Here is a 15941-nt window from a genome sequence, read left to right on the forward strand (position 1 = left end):
GCCTTTGGGAGGTAATTAGGATCAGATACTGTCTTGAGGGTAGAGCCCTCATGAATGAGATTAGTGCCCTTCTAAGAGTCATAAGAGAGCTTGCTTCCTCTCTGCGTTCTGCCGTATTGAGGATGTAAGAAAACAGCCACCTGCAACCCAGAAGAGAGCCTTCACCAGAACCTGTCCATGCTGGCATCCTGAGCCTGGAAGTCCAGACTCAGAGCTCTGAGAAATAAACTCCTGTTGTTTACAAGCCACCCAGTCTGTGGCACTTTGTTATAGTGGCCCAAACTGACTAAGACAGTTAGATACCTATGTTTTGAAATTACAGAGTATTCATGTCCTCAAGTTGGGAGATTCTGATACATTAAGTCTGGATGGCACTGCAGAATCTGTACTTAAGAAGATAACTAAGATGGGAACAACTGCTCTGGGATGCCTAGTCTTCCTTTTCAGTTATCAAGTTTAGTGATGCAAAATAAATGAAACACAAGGATCTCTCCATATAGACCTAGGGACCTACCCTCAGTGTAGTTATTTCAGTCTTTTATCATTAAGTTTCCCTCACCATTTGCCTCCTTGTTCATAAGAAACCATGCTGGTCTGCCCAGGACTGTCCAGATTGTGACCCTACATCCTGAAAAACTCCTCAGTCCTGGACTAACCAGAGCCATTTGTCACCAGATAAGGTCTTTAAAGATATAACTGAATGTTGTTGGTTTCTGTGACCATTCATCAGTATTTATTTATGAATTGTCTATTTTGTGGTTAAAACTATGGAAAGCTGAAAGTGCTGCTTTCGTAGGTTACTTGGTGGTGTTCTGCACATACACAGTACTGTCCTAGGATCCCCATATCTGCATGGATCTTAGCTTAGATCACTCAACTAAGACAGGTTGAAAGAGACGGTATACCTTTTGGCACCTCAAAGAGGTTCTTTGTTAGATCTGCCTTCTCTCTTTGTGTTCCTAAGCCTGCCAAATCCTCAATAGGAGGTTTTAAGAAAATAATAGTGTAATTCCCTACAATGATAGCCTGGTTTTGGATCTTGTGAGTTTGATATGGAAGCAGACTAAATAGAAATGTGGCATGCAATTGGAAATGTGGGTTGGAAGTTAGGTGACAGTAAAGTCCAGAAAGCTAGATGTCTTATGTTTTGGACTCTATAACTAAAATTTTGGATTCCAGTTTCTATTTCTAGACCCTACCAATAGTAATAGTTGAGAATGAATGGATTCTGAGGTTGGGAAAAATAAAAGAGGACTCAGTCTTGGGGAATGGAATGTTGAGTCATCAAAAAAGTCTGAAAAGGTGTGTTGAAAGGGTGGAGCAGAATTTAGCATCACAAAAGACTGCAGGGAGTAGAGCACCAACAAAGAGCATTTAAAGGGTCTGAGTGGAACAAGTGATTGAGACCAAAGGAAAAATGTTTCAATGATTTGATTAATGAAAATGAATGAATTGACCACTACATTTGTCTAGAAGAAAGTCACTGGTTTTGTCAGAGTGTAAAAACCCAAATATAAGACAACCACCTTAATTCACACCTCTAAATTTAGAGGAAATATGCATTTTTGTGAAGAAAGGAAATATTTGTTGAACTTAAAGACTTTTATTAAAGTTTACTAACTGACATTTATGGGAAGATTTAAAGTGCTTGCTTTTGGTCTCTCCCAGTGGTACCAGATGTATAAGGTTTGTGGGAATGTGGAAATGATAGATCCTTTTCGATCTCCTTAATAAGTCCTCAATGTCCTATCTGTCGTTTTTTTTTTCTTGCGTGTCCAACATTCTTGCCATCTACCCCATTTTCCTGGAGATTGAGAGAATATTGGATTTCAATATCTGAGACCTGGCAGTGGTTCCTGTGTCTGTTTGTGTGTCCTAAGTGAATTTCACCTCCACAAACTGAGTTTCCTCATCCTCAAAATGAGAATGTTGGATTATAACTAATTATACACCATCTAACTTTTAACATCAATTTTATCTTCCATTTTTAATTCTATGTTTCTATTACATGTTAAATGATAAAGGCCAAGCTAAAGGTAATCTCCAATGCCAGTTCTCAGCCCTAAATATACCTAAAAACAGGTACAATTATTCTGAATGACATTCATTTTGAGAGCTTTACATCTTTTATCTAATGTACAGCAAGATGACTATAGGTAACAACACAGTGTTGTATACTTGAAAGTTTCTAAGCAATTGGATCTTAAAAGTTCTCACCACAAGGAATAAAAAAGGCAACTATGTGAGGTGGTGGATATGTTAACTAACCTTATGGCGGTAATCATTTCACAATATGTATGTGTATTAAATCATCGTGTTGTATTTATTAAACTTACACAGTGTTATATGTCAATTATATATCAATAAGCTGGAAAAAATTAAACAATAGAAACAAATAAAAAGTTGAGTTCAAGAAGAAAATAAATTGAATGATTCTTCTAAAGATAAGCAGTTCATTTAAGGAAATACTGTCATTTAATATTTACAAAAAGAGCTCCCAAACAGAGCACATTCTAAACAAGGACAGACGTGGGATGGAGGGGGAGATCTTACTTTGGGCCACTTATTAAGTGATGCTGTTGGAGCTAAGGTGGATGAGAAGAACAACAGTGTACACATTTTACTTAAAAGATCAGATCACTACCAAAATGCTAGGTAATTACCAGCATGTACAGTATAATAGAGCTCATAAGGTAGAAATGAAGATAATGAAACTATATGTCTTTTATTTACTTTATATCATTTTGTTGCTAATAAAATAGTTTCTGTTCTTTCACAATAAAAAATTCAATACCCAGTTTAAAAACCTGACTCAGTTAGTATAGGACTAAAATAATCAGGAGTAAAATCAAATAGTTTTGTCTCATTTCTGTGTGCCTCAAATGATGAAAATCTTAGCCCTCATGCCAAATTTTTAGTGAAATCTAACCCCAGTTGATGGTTTCCCTTTTCTTTTACAGGCCTAGAGCGAATTGCTCGGGATTCATCTTACGAACAGGAAGGAAAGGTCCAATTTGTAATTGATGCTGTGTATTCCATGGCTTATGCCCTGCACAATATGCACAAAGATCTCTGCCCTGGATACGTTGGCCTTTGCCCACGAATGAGTACCATTGATGGGAAAGAACTACTCGGTTATATTCGGGCTGTAAATTTTAATGGTAAGTCACAACTTTTTTTTTTTTAATCTAAATACTTTAGAAGGGACAGGGTGTGTTTTTTTTCCCCCTATATATAGAGTATACTCAAGCAGAGTGGAAAGTACAGGATTAGAAGCAGTTCCCCTTTTAATCAGAAGTGTGAGTTTTTCCACCTGCTTTTAAATCTCAACCATATTTTTTTTGGTGCTACCATTAATCTGCTGCTGAAGGAAGCAGAAGTTAAAAATAAGCCTCTATCAATCAAAATATCACTATTTCAGAAGTAACTTAGGAGACTCATTTGGAACCACTGACAACAGATTAGATTTCTTTGAAAATGTTTTGTTAATGCCGTTATTAAAGAAGGAATTGTAGACATTTTGTTTTGAAACCTATTTTAAGCATTTTAAACAGTAATATGACTTGACGAGAGTGGATGATTTGGAGTTGCTGTATATTTTTACATTCTAAGTGCCGTGTTAAGTTTCTGCGTCTTCTTTTTCATTGTATTTCTTTCAATGATTGGGTCAATTTGAAGCAGTGAGCTGCATCGTGTGAGGTAGAACTACATACAATCAAGTGTAGATGAGATTTGCCTACTGCAGAAGCAGAAATGCTGCTTCTGTGAGTGTCACAAGAAATTGGTACAGAATACGCTGGATTCATAGTGTTTGGCTGAGAATAGCCAAATTGCCTGTCTCAAGTGATGGAACTATTGAATTCTGCTGTTCTTTCATGAAAGTTGTAATGGTTGCTGCCCATGACTTTGACCATTATTTTCAAATGAAATGATAGAAGGCTCTGAGCTGTCTAATTCTTTCTGTTTGGCTGTAATGCACACAATGGACATGCCTCCAAGCAGGACGCACGGCGTTGCACTGTCCATCATAATACACTCCAGTGACCTCAGCTGCCAGCCTTTCTCAAAACACAAGGTCATCTTCAATTTAGAATTCAAGTGGAAACTTCTTTTGCTTTGTTCAGGCAACATGAGACACAATTTGGTTTACATTCGTATCCTCTTGAATTTCACCAGAATTTTGGTGAAACGTTACATAACATAGTTCCTTTTGTTAAGAATATAAATAGTAAGGGGAATTTGAAAATAATTTTCTTACAATTATTAAATGGAGCGAAAGAGGAGTGTTACAATACAAGTGTTACGATACGTTATTTACCCTAACATGACGTTGGGGCGCACTTTATTTATCTAAATTGCTAAGAAGTGGGAAGAGGAATGCAAATGAATATATTTTTTCATTAACTGAAGCTCATCTCCAGAAGACAGGGAAGTCTTTTAGAGAAACACTGGATTAAAGTATTCTAAAGTTGAATGATCAATTTCTCTCTTAACCATAGACCTAGCCCTTCATTGATGACTTTAATTATTATACTATACTGTAATATAATGATGCTGTTAAAGACTACTGAAAAAGTCATAATGTCTCATGATTATTCAGACAATTTGCCTCTAGAGTCCAATGATTTTTGAGTTCTTCTGTCCACTTTTTATAGTTATAGTCCCCTTCTACATTATCAGACTACTGTTGCTGTGATTGTTTTTTGGACTGATCCCTTCCATAATTTGCTTCTTTCAATCTACCACGGACACAGAAACACACATAAAATTTCATTAACTTAGTCAAGAGATATTTATTGAGCACATAGAATGTGGTAAGCATTATGATAGGTACTAAAGATATATTACTGTTAAAAAGAGTCAAAACAGACATGTTTCTTGGGGAACTTAGATATCAATCAAATAAGCACACACGGATGTAATTATATAATCTGCAATGAGTATTGAAAGAAGAGGTGTGTTGGACTAAAAGTTTATAATAAGGAAATATGTCCCTATTCTAGGGAGTTAGAGACAGCTGGAATCTGGAGATGAGGGTCAGAGACCAAGGGTAAAGCACTAGACAGGACCAGATAGATCATGAGATGTCTTACAGGTCATTCTTAAGATTTGTTCTTCATCTTGAAAGCAGTAGGAACCCACTGAAGCATAATAGAACTGTGTCTGATACAAGAGTAAGTGTACTCTGGATGAGGATCATGGAAAATACATGAATTTTTAGTGTGTGAACTTAAAAGAGAATCTCTCTGAACTCCTTGGAGATTTATTTTGCAAATAGCTTGAAGTTTTTCTGTGTCCCAGTAGCTGGTAATAATAGTACGGTTATAATGATAGGGTAAGGGACCTGAGCATAAGCAGATTATCATGGAATATATAATTTGATTTTTCAGTAATTTTCAGGATGTTTATCAATTTTTTGATTTCATTATTGGCTTACTGTTAGTATTCATTTATTATTAATACCTTGCCTGCTTCTGATAAAAAAAGGCACATAGGGCTATTCAAGTAGAAGTACACCATCAAAACCATTGAAGAGGGAAGAAACAAATTTAGTAACCAGAATGAAGGACTACGTTAAGTTCTGAGCTTCCTAAGCAGCTAAAATATAAGGGGACATTCAATGGAATATATGTTTCATTACATGAGAGAAGCAAACTTACCTATTTCTAAGGAGAGAATGAATTTTCTTACAGCCTAATAAGCAATGTTATTTAACAAAATTTTACTTGGGAAGCTGGAGGGAAACAAAGGCCTGCCTTTTAGGATTATTTTTATTGCTACCATTTGAACAAAATGCTATTTCTATAAATTTTTTAACTGCAAAGATTTATCAAAAGAAAAACATAAAATGAAGAATAGTTCAGATTTTTCAGGTACTTAAGCAACAATGTCAGTTCCTTACTCTGGTGTGTTCTATAGGCAATCAAATATTAATACTGTACATCTTGTATAGAATCAAAGATTTTTCTGTTGCCATGAGAACTTATGCACCATAAAGAAAAAGTGTTGGACAGAATTCCAGAGATGTCTCCTTACTTTCTCTGTAGTTGAGCAGGGCAGTGTAGGCACAGCGGCATACTAGTCAGGGTTGTTTGACTGTAGGTAACAGAAACCAACTTAAGCTTGCTTTAAGCTAAAAGGAACGATTTATGAGGGTGTGTCAAGAAACCCCATGGCAGACTATAGAAAGGTCTAAGAAAAGAAGTGGTTATAAGTACTAAAACCTCTCAGAAATCCAAATATGCCTCTGTCTGCTTTGTTTGGTTCTCTTTATATTGGTTTTCTCTACGTCTAGGTCCACAGGGTAGGTAGCAGGAGACCATCTACATTTCTAGAATTTAGTTGCTGTTTGTTCAGGACATGTGCTAAGATTAACATATATGTATTTTAGGTCCCAGTTCTAACTTCTTGGAAACTTGAATCTCATTAGCTAAACTTAGGTTGGATGTCAGACCTGTTCCAAATTATCAGTGGCAAGGATCAACTAAGTACAAACTTAGTTGTCATGAGGCACTCCCAGTGGGTGAAAGCGACATGGGTGAAAGGGACATTTAGGAAACTTCTATCATTGACTTAGGGAGAAAGTTTAAACAAAGTGAGCAGAGAGGTGAAAACCTGAGAAAGGGGTGATGCCGTGGTCTCTGAATCTCTTTGCTTCTCTCGGTGGGTGAATTTTTGTTAGGCTAGAGGACACAATTAAAATCATATAGAATTTGTGGGAATCTGAGAGAGGAATCAGTGTTGGAATTATTTAATGCAAACAAACCTTCATGCTGTGATTGAATTCCCTGAATGAAGCAGCTTCCCTAAACTCACAGTGAGGTAGTGGTCTAACCATTTCAATGCTCAATATTCTAAGAAACATACCTAAACACTTGCCTGATTACAGAGACTGATATAGAGATGGAATTTAGCAGCACTTTCTTTTCTTTAGAAACCTTATTGATTTTAGGGACTTACTGCAAATTTTCCAAATATCCAATTTTGAGAGTCTCTGAACACTGCAGACGGTTTTAAAGCAAATTTCTTCACGTAAAGTACCTTTAAGCTATCTAAAACTATCTAAAAGAAATAAATACTGCTTAATATTAGGAAATGCATTACAAATTCACTAAGAAGTCAAATAAGACAATGAAAAATATAAGATTCTGTAAAAGCATTTGATTAAAATATAACCCTCATTTCTGTTACAAGTACAAAAAAAACTAGAAATGGAATAAATGTTTAACGTGATAAGCACATCTCTCTCAGCCTATGACTGGTTATATATTTATAGTTATTCCTATTACAGAGATGGGTTAGTCCTATTAGTACTATTATTAATATTCTATAAATTTTAACCAATGTGTAAAACAACAAACAAAAATAAGAGATTACTACTAAAATGGAAAAAGTATTATGATTATTTTCAGATGATTTGATCTCAAGACAATAAATTGAAAACTAGGAGTACTTACTTTAAGATGATCAAATATAAAATTAATATTAAAACATTAAGAACTTTCCTACATACAATGTTAGAAATCATTGACAATTATGGGAAATGAGACTCTTTTCTTTGCAAAAATATATAGAAAATATCTTTGAATAAATTGAGCCAAAAAATATTAAAGACATATGAAGACAACTTTATTGAGAGACATCCCTTGTTTGTAGACAGAAAAACTAATTAGAGGAAACATGTTAATCTTTTCTGAATTAATCTGTATTCAGGCTTAGTATAGTTCCAACCAAAATGACAAAGGAGTATTTTCTGGAATTTGAAATAATATTTAAAATTTTAATTGTGAGAATAAATGAGTAAAAATAACTAAAATGATTTTGAAGAAAAAATATTCCTACCAGTTAACGTTTAAGCATAACGTTAATCTATAATAATCAATCCAGCATGGAACTATTACCAGAACAGACATATGGTAAATAGAATCAGATAGAAATAGCCAGAAATATCAATATATAATAAATAAATCAGTTTGTACATGTATTTGTATATACACACATGTGAACTTATGATGTGATAAAGATGAGTTAGAACTCAGTGGGAAAGGAATTTTATTCATTGATTATCAATTTACAGTAAAATCAAGTGATCATGATTTCTCCCTATAAGAGTATAATCCATTTGGAATTTATTTTAGAGTTAGGTGAAAAGGAGAAGCAAAAAAAAGAAAATATAGAAGATAGAAGATGGTTCATCTTTTAGATGGAAGGATTATACTAAAATATTCTAAACACTGAGGTCTCTTCCAGCTCTATATTCACTGCAGATTATTTTAAAGATAAAGGTATATTTTTAAAACATAGATGCCTATCAGTGTTCTTACTGTTGTTGTTTTTTTAGTTGTTTATTTTTATTTTTTATGAATCACTCCTTTAGCCCACATACATTTTATTGAGAATCTTACAAAGTATCTAATAAAAGGGCTCTTTGCTAGGCATCAAAAATACAAAGATTAATAAAATGTGGTTCTATGAGTTTTCAGGTGTCATAGCTTAACAGAGGAGAGACACAAACATGTTACCAACAATAATTCAATTTGATAAGTGATATGATAGAGGCATGGGCATGGCATGTACAAACCCAACATAAGGCTGAGATTAGGAAACTGCATAAGGGAGGCTCAAAAAATACAACACAGAGAACAGGTGACATCTGATTTAAATTACAAATAGAAAGTGACATTTCTTTAGGTGGACAAGATGGGAAAAACTATTCATGGCAGACAAAACAGTTTAATAGTAGATGGAAGACAGGCAAGAGTACACGTTCTGAGAAAGTGAGCATCCACGGTGTAAGAATTCAAAGGAGTGACGTGGGAGCAGCCTGGAGATGAGACCAGCAACGTGAACTTGGGCCTGGTTAGAAATCCCTGCCAAACTCTGATGTTTGACTGTGACACAGGGAACTGAGCTTTCTGAGCAGGACGGTGAAGTGCTAGGATTCGTGTTTTAGAAAAATAACTATGACAGCAATTTGCAGACAGGAGGGAGAGATTGAAGACAGGGATGACAAGTTAAGAGACGGTTCCAATCATCTCCAGGAGAGAAGAGTGCCTGAAATGGGAAAATGAAAGTACAAATGGAATGTAAAGAAGTGAAAGAGGGAGGAAGGGAACAGAGAATCATTGCAGTGCTGGCTCTGTTCTAGACACTGTGCTTTGATTAGAAGCCAGAAGGCTTTGAGACATATCTTTACTTCCCCAAATGATCTTTCTTTGTAACTGTTTGTGACAATCCCATTACTAGAGCTAATTCATTATTTTTGTGTGTGCATAAATCATTTTTATTTAGTGTTTTCATCTTTTAAATTTTTTTGGAGTATAGTTGCTTTTCAGTGTTGTGTTAGTTTCTGCTGTACAGCAAAGTGAATCAGTGATACATATACATTATCCACTCTTTTTTAGATTCCCTTCCCATTTAGGTCACCACAGGGTCCTGAGTAGAATGTTTTAGCATATATACCATTGATGAAATTGGCTTGACACTACTTTGTTTTATCCACCTTTATAAGTAGAAAATGAGACATAAAATGCCAATATATGGAAAAACTGACATAAAATGTCAACTGTAGAATTTACGATGCATAATATCCTTGTGATTAGATATTACTTATTTGGTAAATAGAGATGAAGCAAAGTCAAATGTGATGAAGTGGTTCTATGTTAACCTTAAAGATAAATATTCTTTTTGATAATTACCGTATGTGAAATAAAATTTAGAAAATCATTATTAATAATTTGGAAGTACATTATATAATTTATTCTTGATGATAGAGGTTTGCAAGTCATGAAGTAATTCCTGGAAATATTTTTACATTTAAAAGAAAGTGAACGGCATGTGTAGCGATATTGAATTTGTAGAGATAAATAAACAGACTGATTTGAATTAGGTAATATTTCAGTTTCTGATTAAGGAAACTTCAGGCTGCTTATAAAATATCAATCCTACAAATGAGGCCATCATGAAATTTAGCAGAATAATTATACCGGCCTCTTGTTTTCTGAGTAAGTTGATAAACTGTGGGAGTATTTTTTTTTTTAATCTTTATTGGAGTATAATTGCTTTACAATGTTGTGTTAGTTTCTGCTGTATAACAAAGTGAATCAGCTATATGTATACATATATCCCCATATCCCCTCCCTCTTGCATATGCCTCCCCCCCAACCTATCCCACCCCTCTAGGTGGACACAAAGCACTGAGCTGATCTCCCTGTGCTATGCGGCTGCTTCCCACTAGCTATCTATTTTACATTTGGTAGTGTATATATGTCAATGCTACTCTCTCACTTCGTCCCAGCTTACCCTTCCCCCTCCCCTTGTCCTCAAGTCCATTCTCTACATCTGCATCTTTATTCCTGTCCTGCCCCTAGGTTCATTAGAACCTTTGTTTTTTAGATTCCATATGTATGTATTAGCGTACAGTAGTTGTTTTTCTCTTTCTGACTTACTTTACTCTGTATGACAGACTCTAGGTCAGTCTACCTCACTACAAATAACTCAATTTCCTTTCTTTTTATGGCTGAGTAATATTCCATTGTATATATGTGCCACATCTTCTTCATCCATTCATCTGTCGATGGACGCTTAAGTTGATTCCATGTCCTGGCTATTGTAAATAGAGCCTGCAATGAACATTGTGGTACATGAGTCTTTTTGAATTATGCTTTTCTCAGGGTATATGCCCAGTTGTGGGATTGCTGGGTCATATGGTAGTTCTATTTTTAGTTTTTTAAGGAACCTCCATACTGTTCTAAGTTTAATTTCTTTTATAGTCATGAAGAACCAGGGCTTTCACTTCCTCCCTTACTATATAAAGACTTATGTGTGGACCAAGATGGAGCCAGCATCCTTCGAAGCTTCAGGCAAATCAGTGGAGTTGCCTTAGTTCTTCCTTGGATCCCACTCAACTTCACCCACTGTACTGGGTTTCTTTTACTCCTTCTTTATTCTTGTAATTTATGAACTTTATCATGTGCCAAAAATTAGGGATAAATGATAAGCAAACCCCAGAAACAGATGGGGTGCCACAGGCTCACTAACTGTGGGTTAAGTGTGGGCATTGGGTTTAAACGGGGGATGCAGCAGTGAGCCTTGGATGAAGGATGGGGACAGAAATGAAGGAGCAGAGAGGATCTGAGGTGGTGGGGAGTTTCTGCAGGAGTTCATATTTAATGGTTTGTATTTATCGTAGTGATCAGAAACCCAGACTTTATACTCAGAGTTTGAATCCAGTTTCAGCACTCACTACTTTGTGATCTTGGTCAGGTAACAAAACCTCTTTAAATCTTTGTTTCCTCATCTATACAATGGGGATGTTAATAGTATATACATTTTAGAGTTCCTGTGAAATCTAAATATAAGGTGATAATATATAGAAAGTACTTAATAAGTGATATACTGTATTATACGTGGAGGATACTTTATCAATAGAGAATTAATGAAGTTAGTACTTGGATCACCTTATAAAGGTGATGAGATGAGTGAGAAGGGACTGAGAGCTTGAAAACAAGACACAAGTTGGAAAAGATGCTTCTTCCAGGGCACCAATCAACAAGGTTTCCCCAGCAGTGTCAGCTTCTTAGATAAAGGAACAGAAATGTGAATATTTTTACAACCTTCTCAAAGTACATGGCAAAGTATATTACTGCTGATATTGGCATCTGATGAGTCTAGGGTAGATCAAATGGGGCTCATTCTCTCCCTGTTTCTTCTGTTTCCTTCAAAATTATGTACTTTTTTAATGAAAGAAAGTATTTGTTAGAATAGCTCCCATGTTATTAAGGGTAATTATTTTCTAGTGATATTTTGCTTCAGAAAGAATCTACCCGAAAATTATAGTGGAGGCTTGATTATTATTCCCTTTAAGGTTATTAACTCTTATAATTACATTAAAGTTTAATCAAGAAGTTAGTTTGAAAGTGAAGGATATGAATGAGAAAATTATTTTTAATTCAGGTGCCTAATTGTTACACTTTGGGGATTTGGGTTTTGAATGTATTAAATTTGGTCTTTTGAATGTATTAAAAAAAACATGACTATAAAATAACTTTTCTTTTGAACCATATAAACACCTTTGTAGCTAAGTTAAGGGAAAATTATCAAATATAATTTTTTAAAAACTTATAGAGTGTATTTATAGCATTTATTTGTATATGTCATATACATCCATTCAACAAACATTTATTGAACGTTTGTTATGTACCTGAACTGTGCTATTTGTATTTTGTCCCTCTTCCAGTTCTCACTTCTCCTTTTTCTTACTTCATATTCCTTTAGATATTAAACTTCTTTTCCTCTTCTTTTGTCCTCTTTTCTTGCCAGTGTTTCTCCACTTGCTCTTGGGATCATTCAGTAATCAAGATAGCAGCAGTGGGTAAGAGTATGAGCTTTTGAGTCGAAACAGAGATGAACTAAAGTTGTAACTCTCACACTTAGGTGAAGAGACCTTGGATAAGCCACTTAAATTTTATAAACCTCTATGTTCTCACCTTTGCATGGGAGTAATAATCATACCTACCTTGTAGTGTTATTATGAGCATTTAATGAGATAATTCACAACTCCTGGCAATTGTGAATAATCAATGAATGACAACTATTATTTTTTCCTCTACCCCATGACAAGAGTAAATCTTCTGCATATGTTTACTGGGTTTCAAACATACACACATAAATACCCCCCAAATACACACTCATTCACATACGTTCCCTTACACACCTTAGATTCCAAAGCATCTGATAAATTTCTTAAAATCAGTAATATTGTGTTGTCTGAAATTAACTTCTTATTTCTTCAAGGCTTAACTCATCTATTCTCAAGGTTGAATAGGCTTTTTTTTCACTTTTTCTCTCTTCTCTTTTAATCACCTTCTGAGCCCTTCATTTTTTATTAGCACTTTAGGGTGAGATATAGGAATAAGAGGACGTAAAGCCCATTCTAATCCATTTTGCCTTGAGTAAAATGACCTGATAGGTAAAGAGATGGAGGCTGCTGCTTGAAATAGTGTTCACGGAATGTGTACGGGAATATAATACACCTACTGTGTTAAGAAACTTGTCGGAAACTCACTTAGACGTGGGCTATAAAAGAGACAGCTATGACTTGTGCAAAAAATTCAGCTGAAGGTCATTGTTTGCAAGCAGCTGAACTAGAGGAAACTGTTATACCAGTGCATAGCCCACTTGAGTTGTCCATGCCCACAGAACAGAGAAAAGGGGCCTCCGCATGACAGAATTATTTAATAGCCATAAGCCCTATCATTTAAAAAAGTAATTCAAATAAAAATGACAATGCACATTTTGGCAGGCAAAAGGGATGTGGTACAAGTCTCCCAGAAGAATATTTATCAATTACTACCTTACTTGTAGTCCTTAATCCTGCTTAAGAAAGCTCTAACTTTCCTCCGATCTTACGTTTTTCTTTGCCGGCTGTCTAGGTTATATAGATGTCCCTATGATTTATATTAGCTCACTGAGAAATTCTAACCTGTTTAACAATACAGCCAAAAGGCCATTCCTCCCAGCTCCTTTAAGCTCTCTTAACTTCCTTTTACGTTCTTGCCTGTCCTTATATAAACCACAGGCTTATGTAAGAATGTATATGCCCTCATCTCAATTCCCTCTTTGCTTCAGTCAAAACTTCATGAAATGAAGAACCATGTTTATGGCCTTTTTTTGACTTTTAAAAAAGTATAACATATATATAGAAAAGTGCAATAAGTCTACAGCTCCATGAATTTTTACAAACTGAAAACACCTAACTCAGTATCCAGAACAGCCAATCAAACCCCCAAATCCCCAACTGGCACCTCAAAACCCTACTGTGCTCTTCCAGTCAGTACACATCTCTCTAGGAAGTCACTGTCCTAGCTCTGAACAGCACAGACTAGGGTTGCCAGCTTTTGTGCTCATATAAATGAAATTACATAATCTGTACTCATTTATGCCTGGCTTCATGTCACTGTAATTTTTGATAAAGAGGAAGGAAAGCACATTCCCACCATTATCTCTCTCTATTACCATAAGATTCAATTATTTAATTTACTTTATTACATATTAAGAATTTAATTTTTAAAGCCTAATGAATTATTTTATGAAATAATAACATTTAATATCTATTAATGAGGTTTAAAATATATGAAAAATTTTAATACAATTTCTTAGTGATAAAAAAATTACTTCCAATAATATTCTCATCTTGGTCATGTTCCCATCATTTAAAAAAAATAATAGACTGTATCTTTTAGAGCCATTTTAGGTCCACAGCAAAGTTGAGGGGAAAGTACAGAGAGTTCCCATATACTGCCTGACCTCATACACACAGCTTCTCCCACTATCAACATCCTGAATCAGAGTGGTACATGTGTTACAGTTGATTAACCTGCATTGACACAACATTATCATCCGAAGTCCATAGTTTACATTAGGATTCTTGATGTGCATTCTATGGGTTTTGACAAATGTACAATTACATATATATTTCACCTTCCAGGAAACAGCATTCTCATAACTGTTTCAATTTTAATCAACATCATGAAAAAATACTCCTAATTCCATCAGCCTCAGTCCTAGGCACTAAAGAGAAGGAAATTATGCTCTTCCAGCTAGTCCTCTAGGATAATTCCCGAATACCCAAAACATCAGTGTAGAACTTAGCAAAAGGATTTTAGCATGTAATCCTTTTATTTTTACCAGGAAAGAAAACACATTTGCTTTCCTTACTTAGCTATCAATGACAATATGTCAGAGCTGTCACAAATTCTAGAGTCAATAAATTCTAGAGGGCTCGGAGGCATTTGAGAAAACTGCAGTGTTCTTGATTGCAGATTGCATCCATTTCTGGAAATAAGTGACATCTGATTTTTCTATCCCCATGTTTATCTTTTGAAATAATATTGGCCCTCTGTAAAAAAAAAAAAAAAAAAAAGCTTCAGACTGACATTTCAAGAATTAGTTGAGTATATCTTTCTGATCCTACTATATATGCTTTAACCCAAGCCAAGGAGAGAACTGATACTTTTTATACACAGAAACTAGCTTGTGGTGAAGGAGGGGAAAGTCATCTTTCCATTGTTAAACACTGTAATTAACTAGTAGTTTGGGGTGAGAAAGTTTTTCTTTTCTTCTTAAATACGGTCTATCTACATAGGCACAAACTATCAGATATTGTTAAAAAAAATAATGAGATTTTTATTGCAATGTTTGCATAATACTTTCTTTTTATACCTTTACGGGTGTGCTTCATCAGTTTGAACCATCTTAGCCTTTAAAGTTGGCTGTAAATGCAAAATTTACATGATACTACTTTGGGCAATTACATGCTAATATATGAATAAACAAATACGATTTCATATTGGATTTTTTTTCTTTTCAGCATTACTTGAAGTCACCTTTTGGCTTTTGAGCATGATAGCAATCTACTTCACTGGTATTGAAGCAGAAAATAACCAGTTCATAAATTTTCTAGCAACCTCCACACACAAAATGTTTATAGAAATAAAGTAACATATTTAGCAAACTCAAGGATGGTTTCAGCTGAGCACCTTTAAGTCCTGCAACAGATCTAAGTAGAAAGTGAATTTCTAATACCAAGAGCTTTTAAGTACATGAGTGCACACACACACACACACCCCTCTCTTTCTATAGAAATAGAGGAAGTGAATAAAAATAGTAAAATGATACGATGGAAAGAAAGGATTTGTTTCCTTGCCAATGTCTAGGCAAATTTTCTAACTTTACGGAGACTGAGTAAGAGTAGAAATTTTGAATCGCTTCATATCTCTGAACAGGGACTTGGATAAACCAAATGACATTTGAGCTTGTGTTGACTTTGGCTGGCATTTACCGAAAATGTTTTCAGAGTCAGTTTACTACCTATATTATTTTATTATTTTTTAATCTTAAGAATTGATAAGAACAAGAATCAGAAATGTACAGAGTACTGT

At 34.9% G+C, this 15941-nt stretch overlaps 1 protein-coding gene across 5 annotated transcripts in view; it reads left to right on the forward strand.

Annotated features, from left to right (window-relative positions):
- GRM8 (glutamate metabotropic receptor 8) overlaps window positions 1–15941 on the forward strand; it is a 767368-nt gene that overhangs the window by 471780 nt on the left and 279647 nt on the right. For all 5 annotated transcript variants that reach the window (XM_032644030.1, XM_032644028.1, XM_032644033.1 and 2 more), the window contains one exon: window positions 2961–3161. In XM_032644030.1, the coding sequence (XP_032499921.1) occupies window positions 2961–3161 (201 nt within the window). The remainder of the gene's footprint in view (window positions 1–2960; window positions 3162–15941) is intronic.

This window comes from Phocoena sinus, chromosome 9, assembly GCF_008692025.1.
Source record: "Phocoena sinus isolate mPhoSin1 chromosome 9, mPhoSin1.pri, whole genome shotgun sequence".
Classification (NCBI taxonomy): Eukaryota; Metazoa; Chordata; class Mammalia; order Artiodactyla; family Phocoenidae; genus Phocoena; species Phocoena sinus.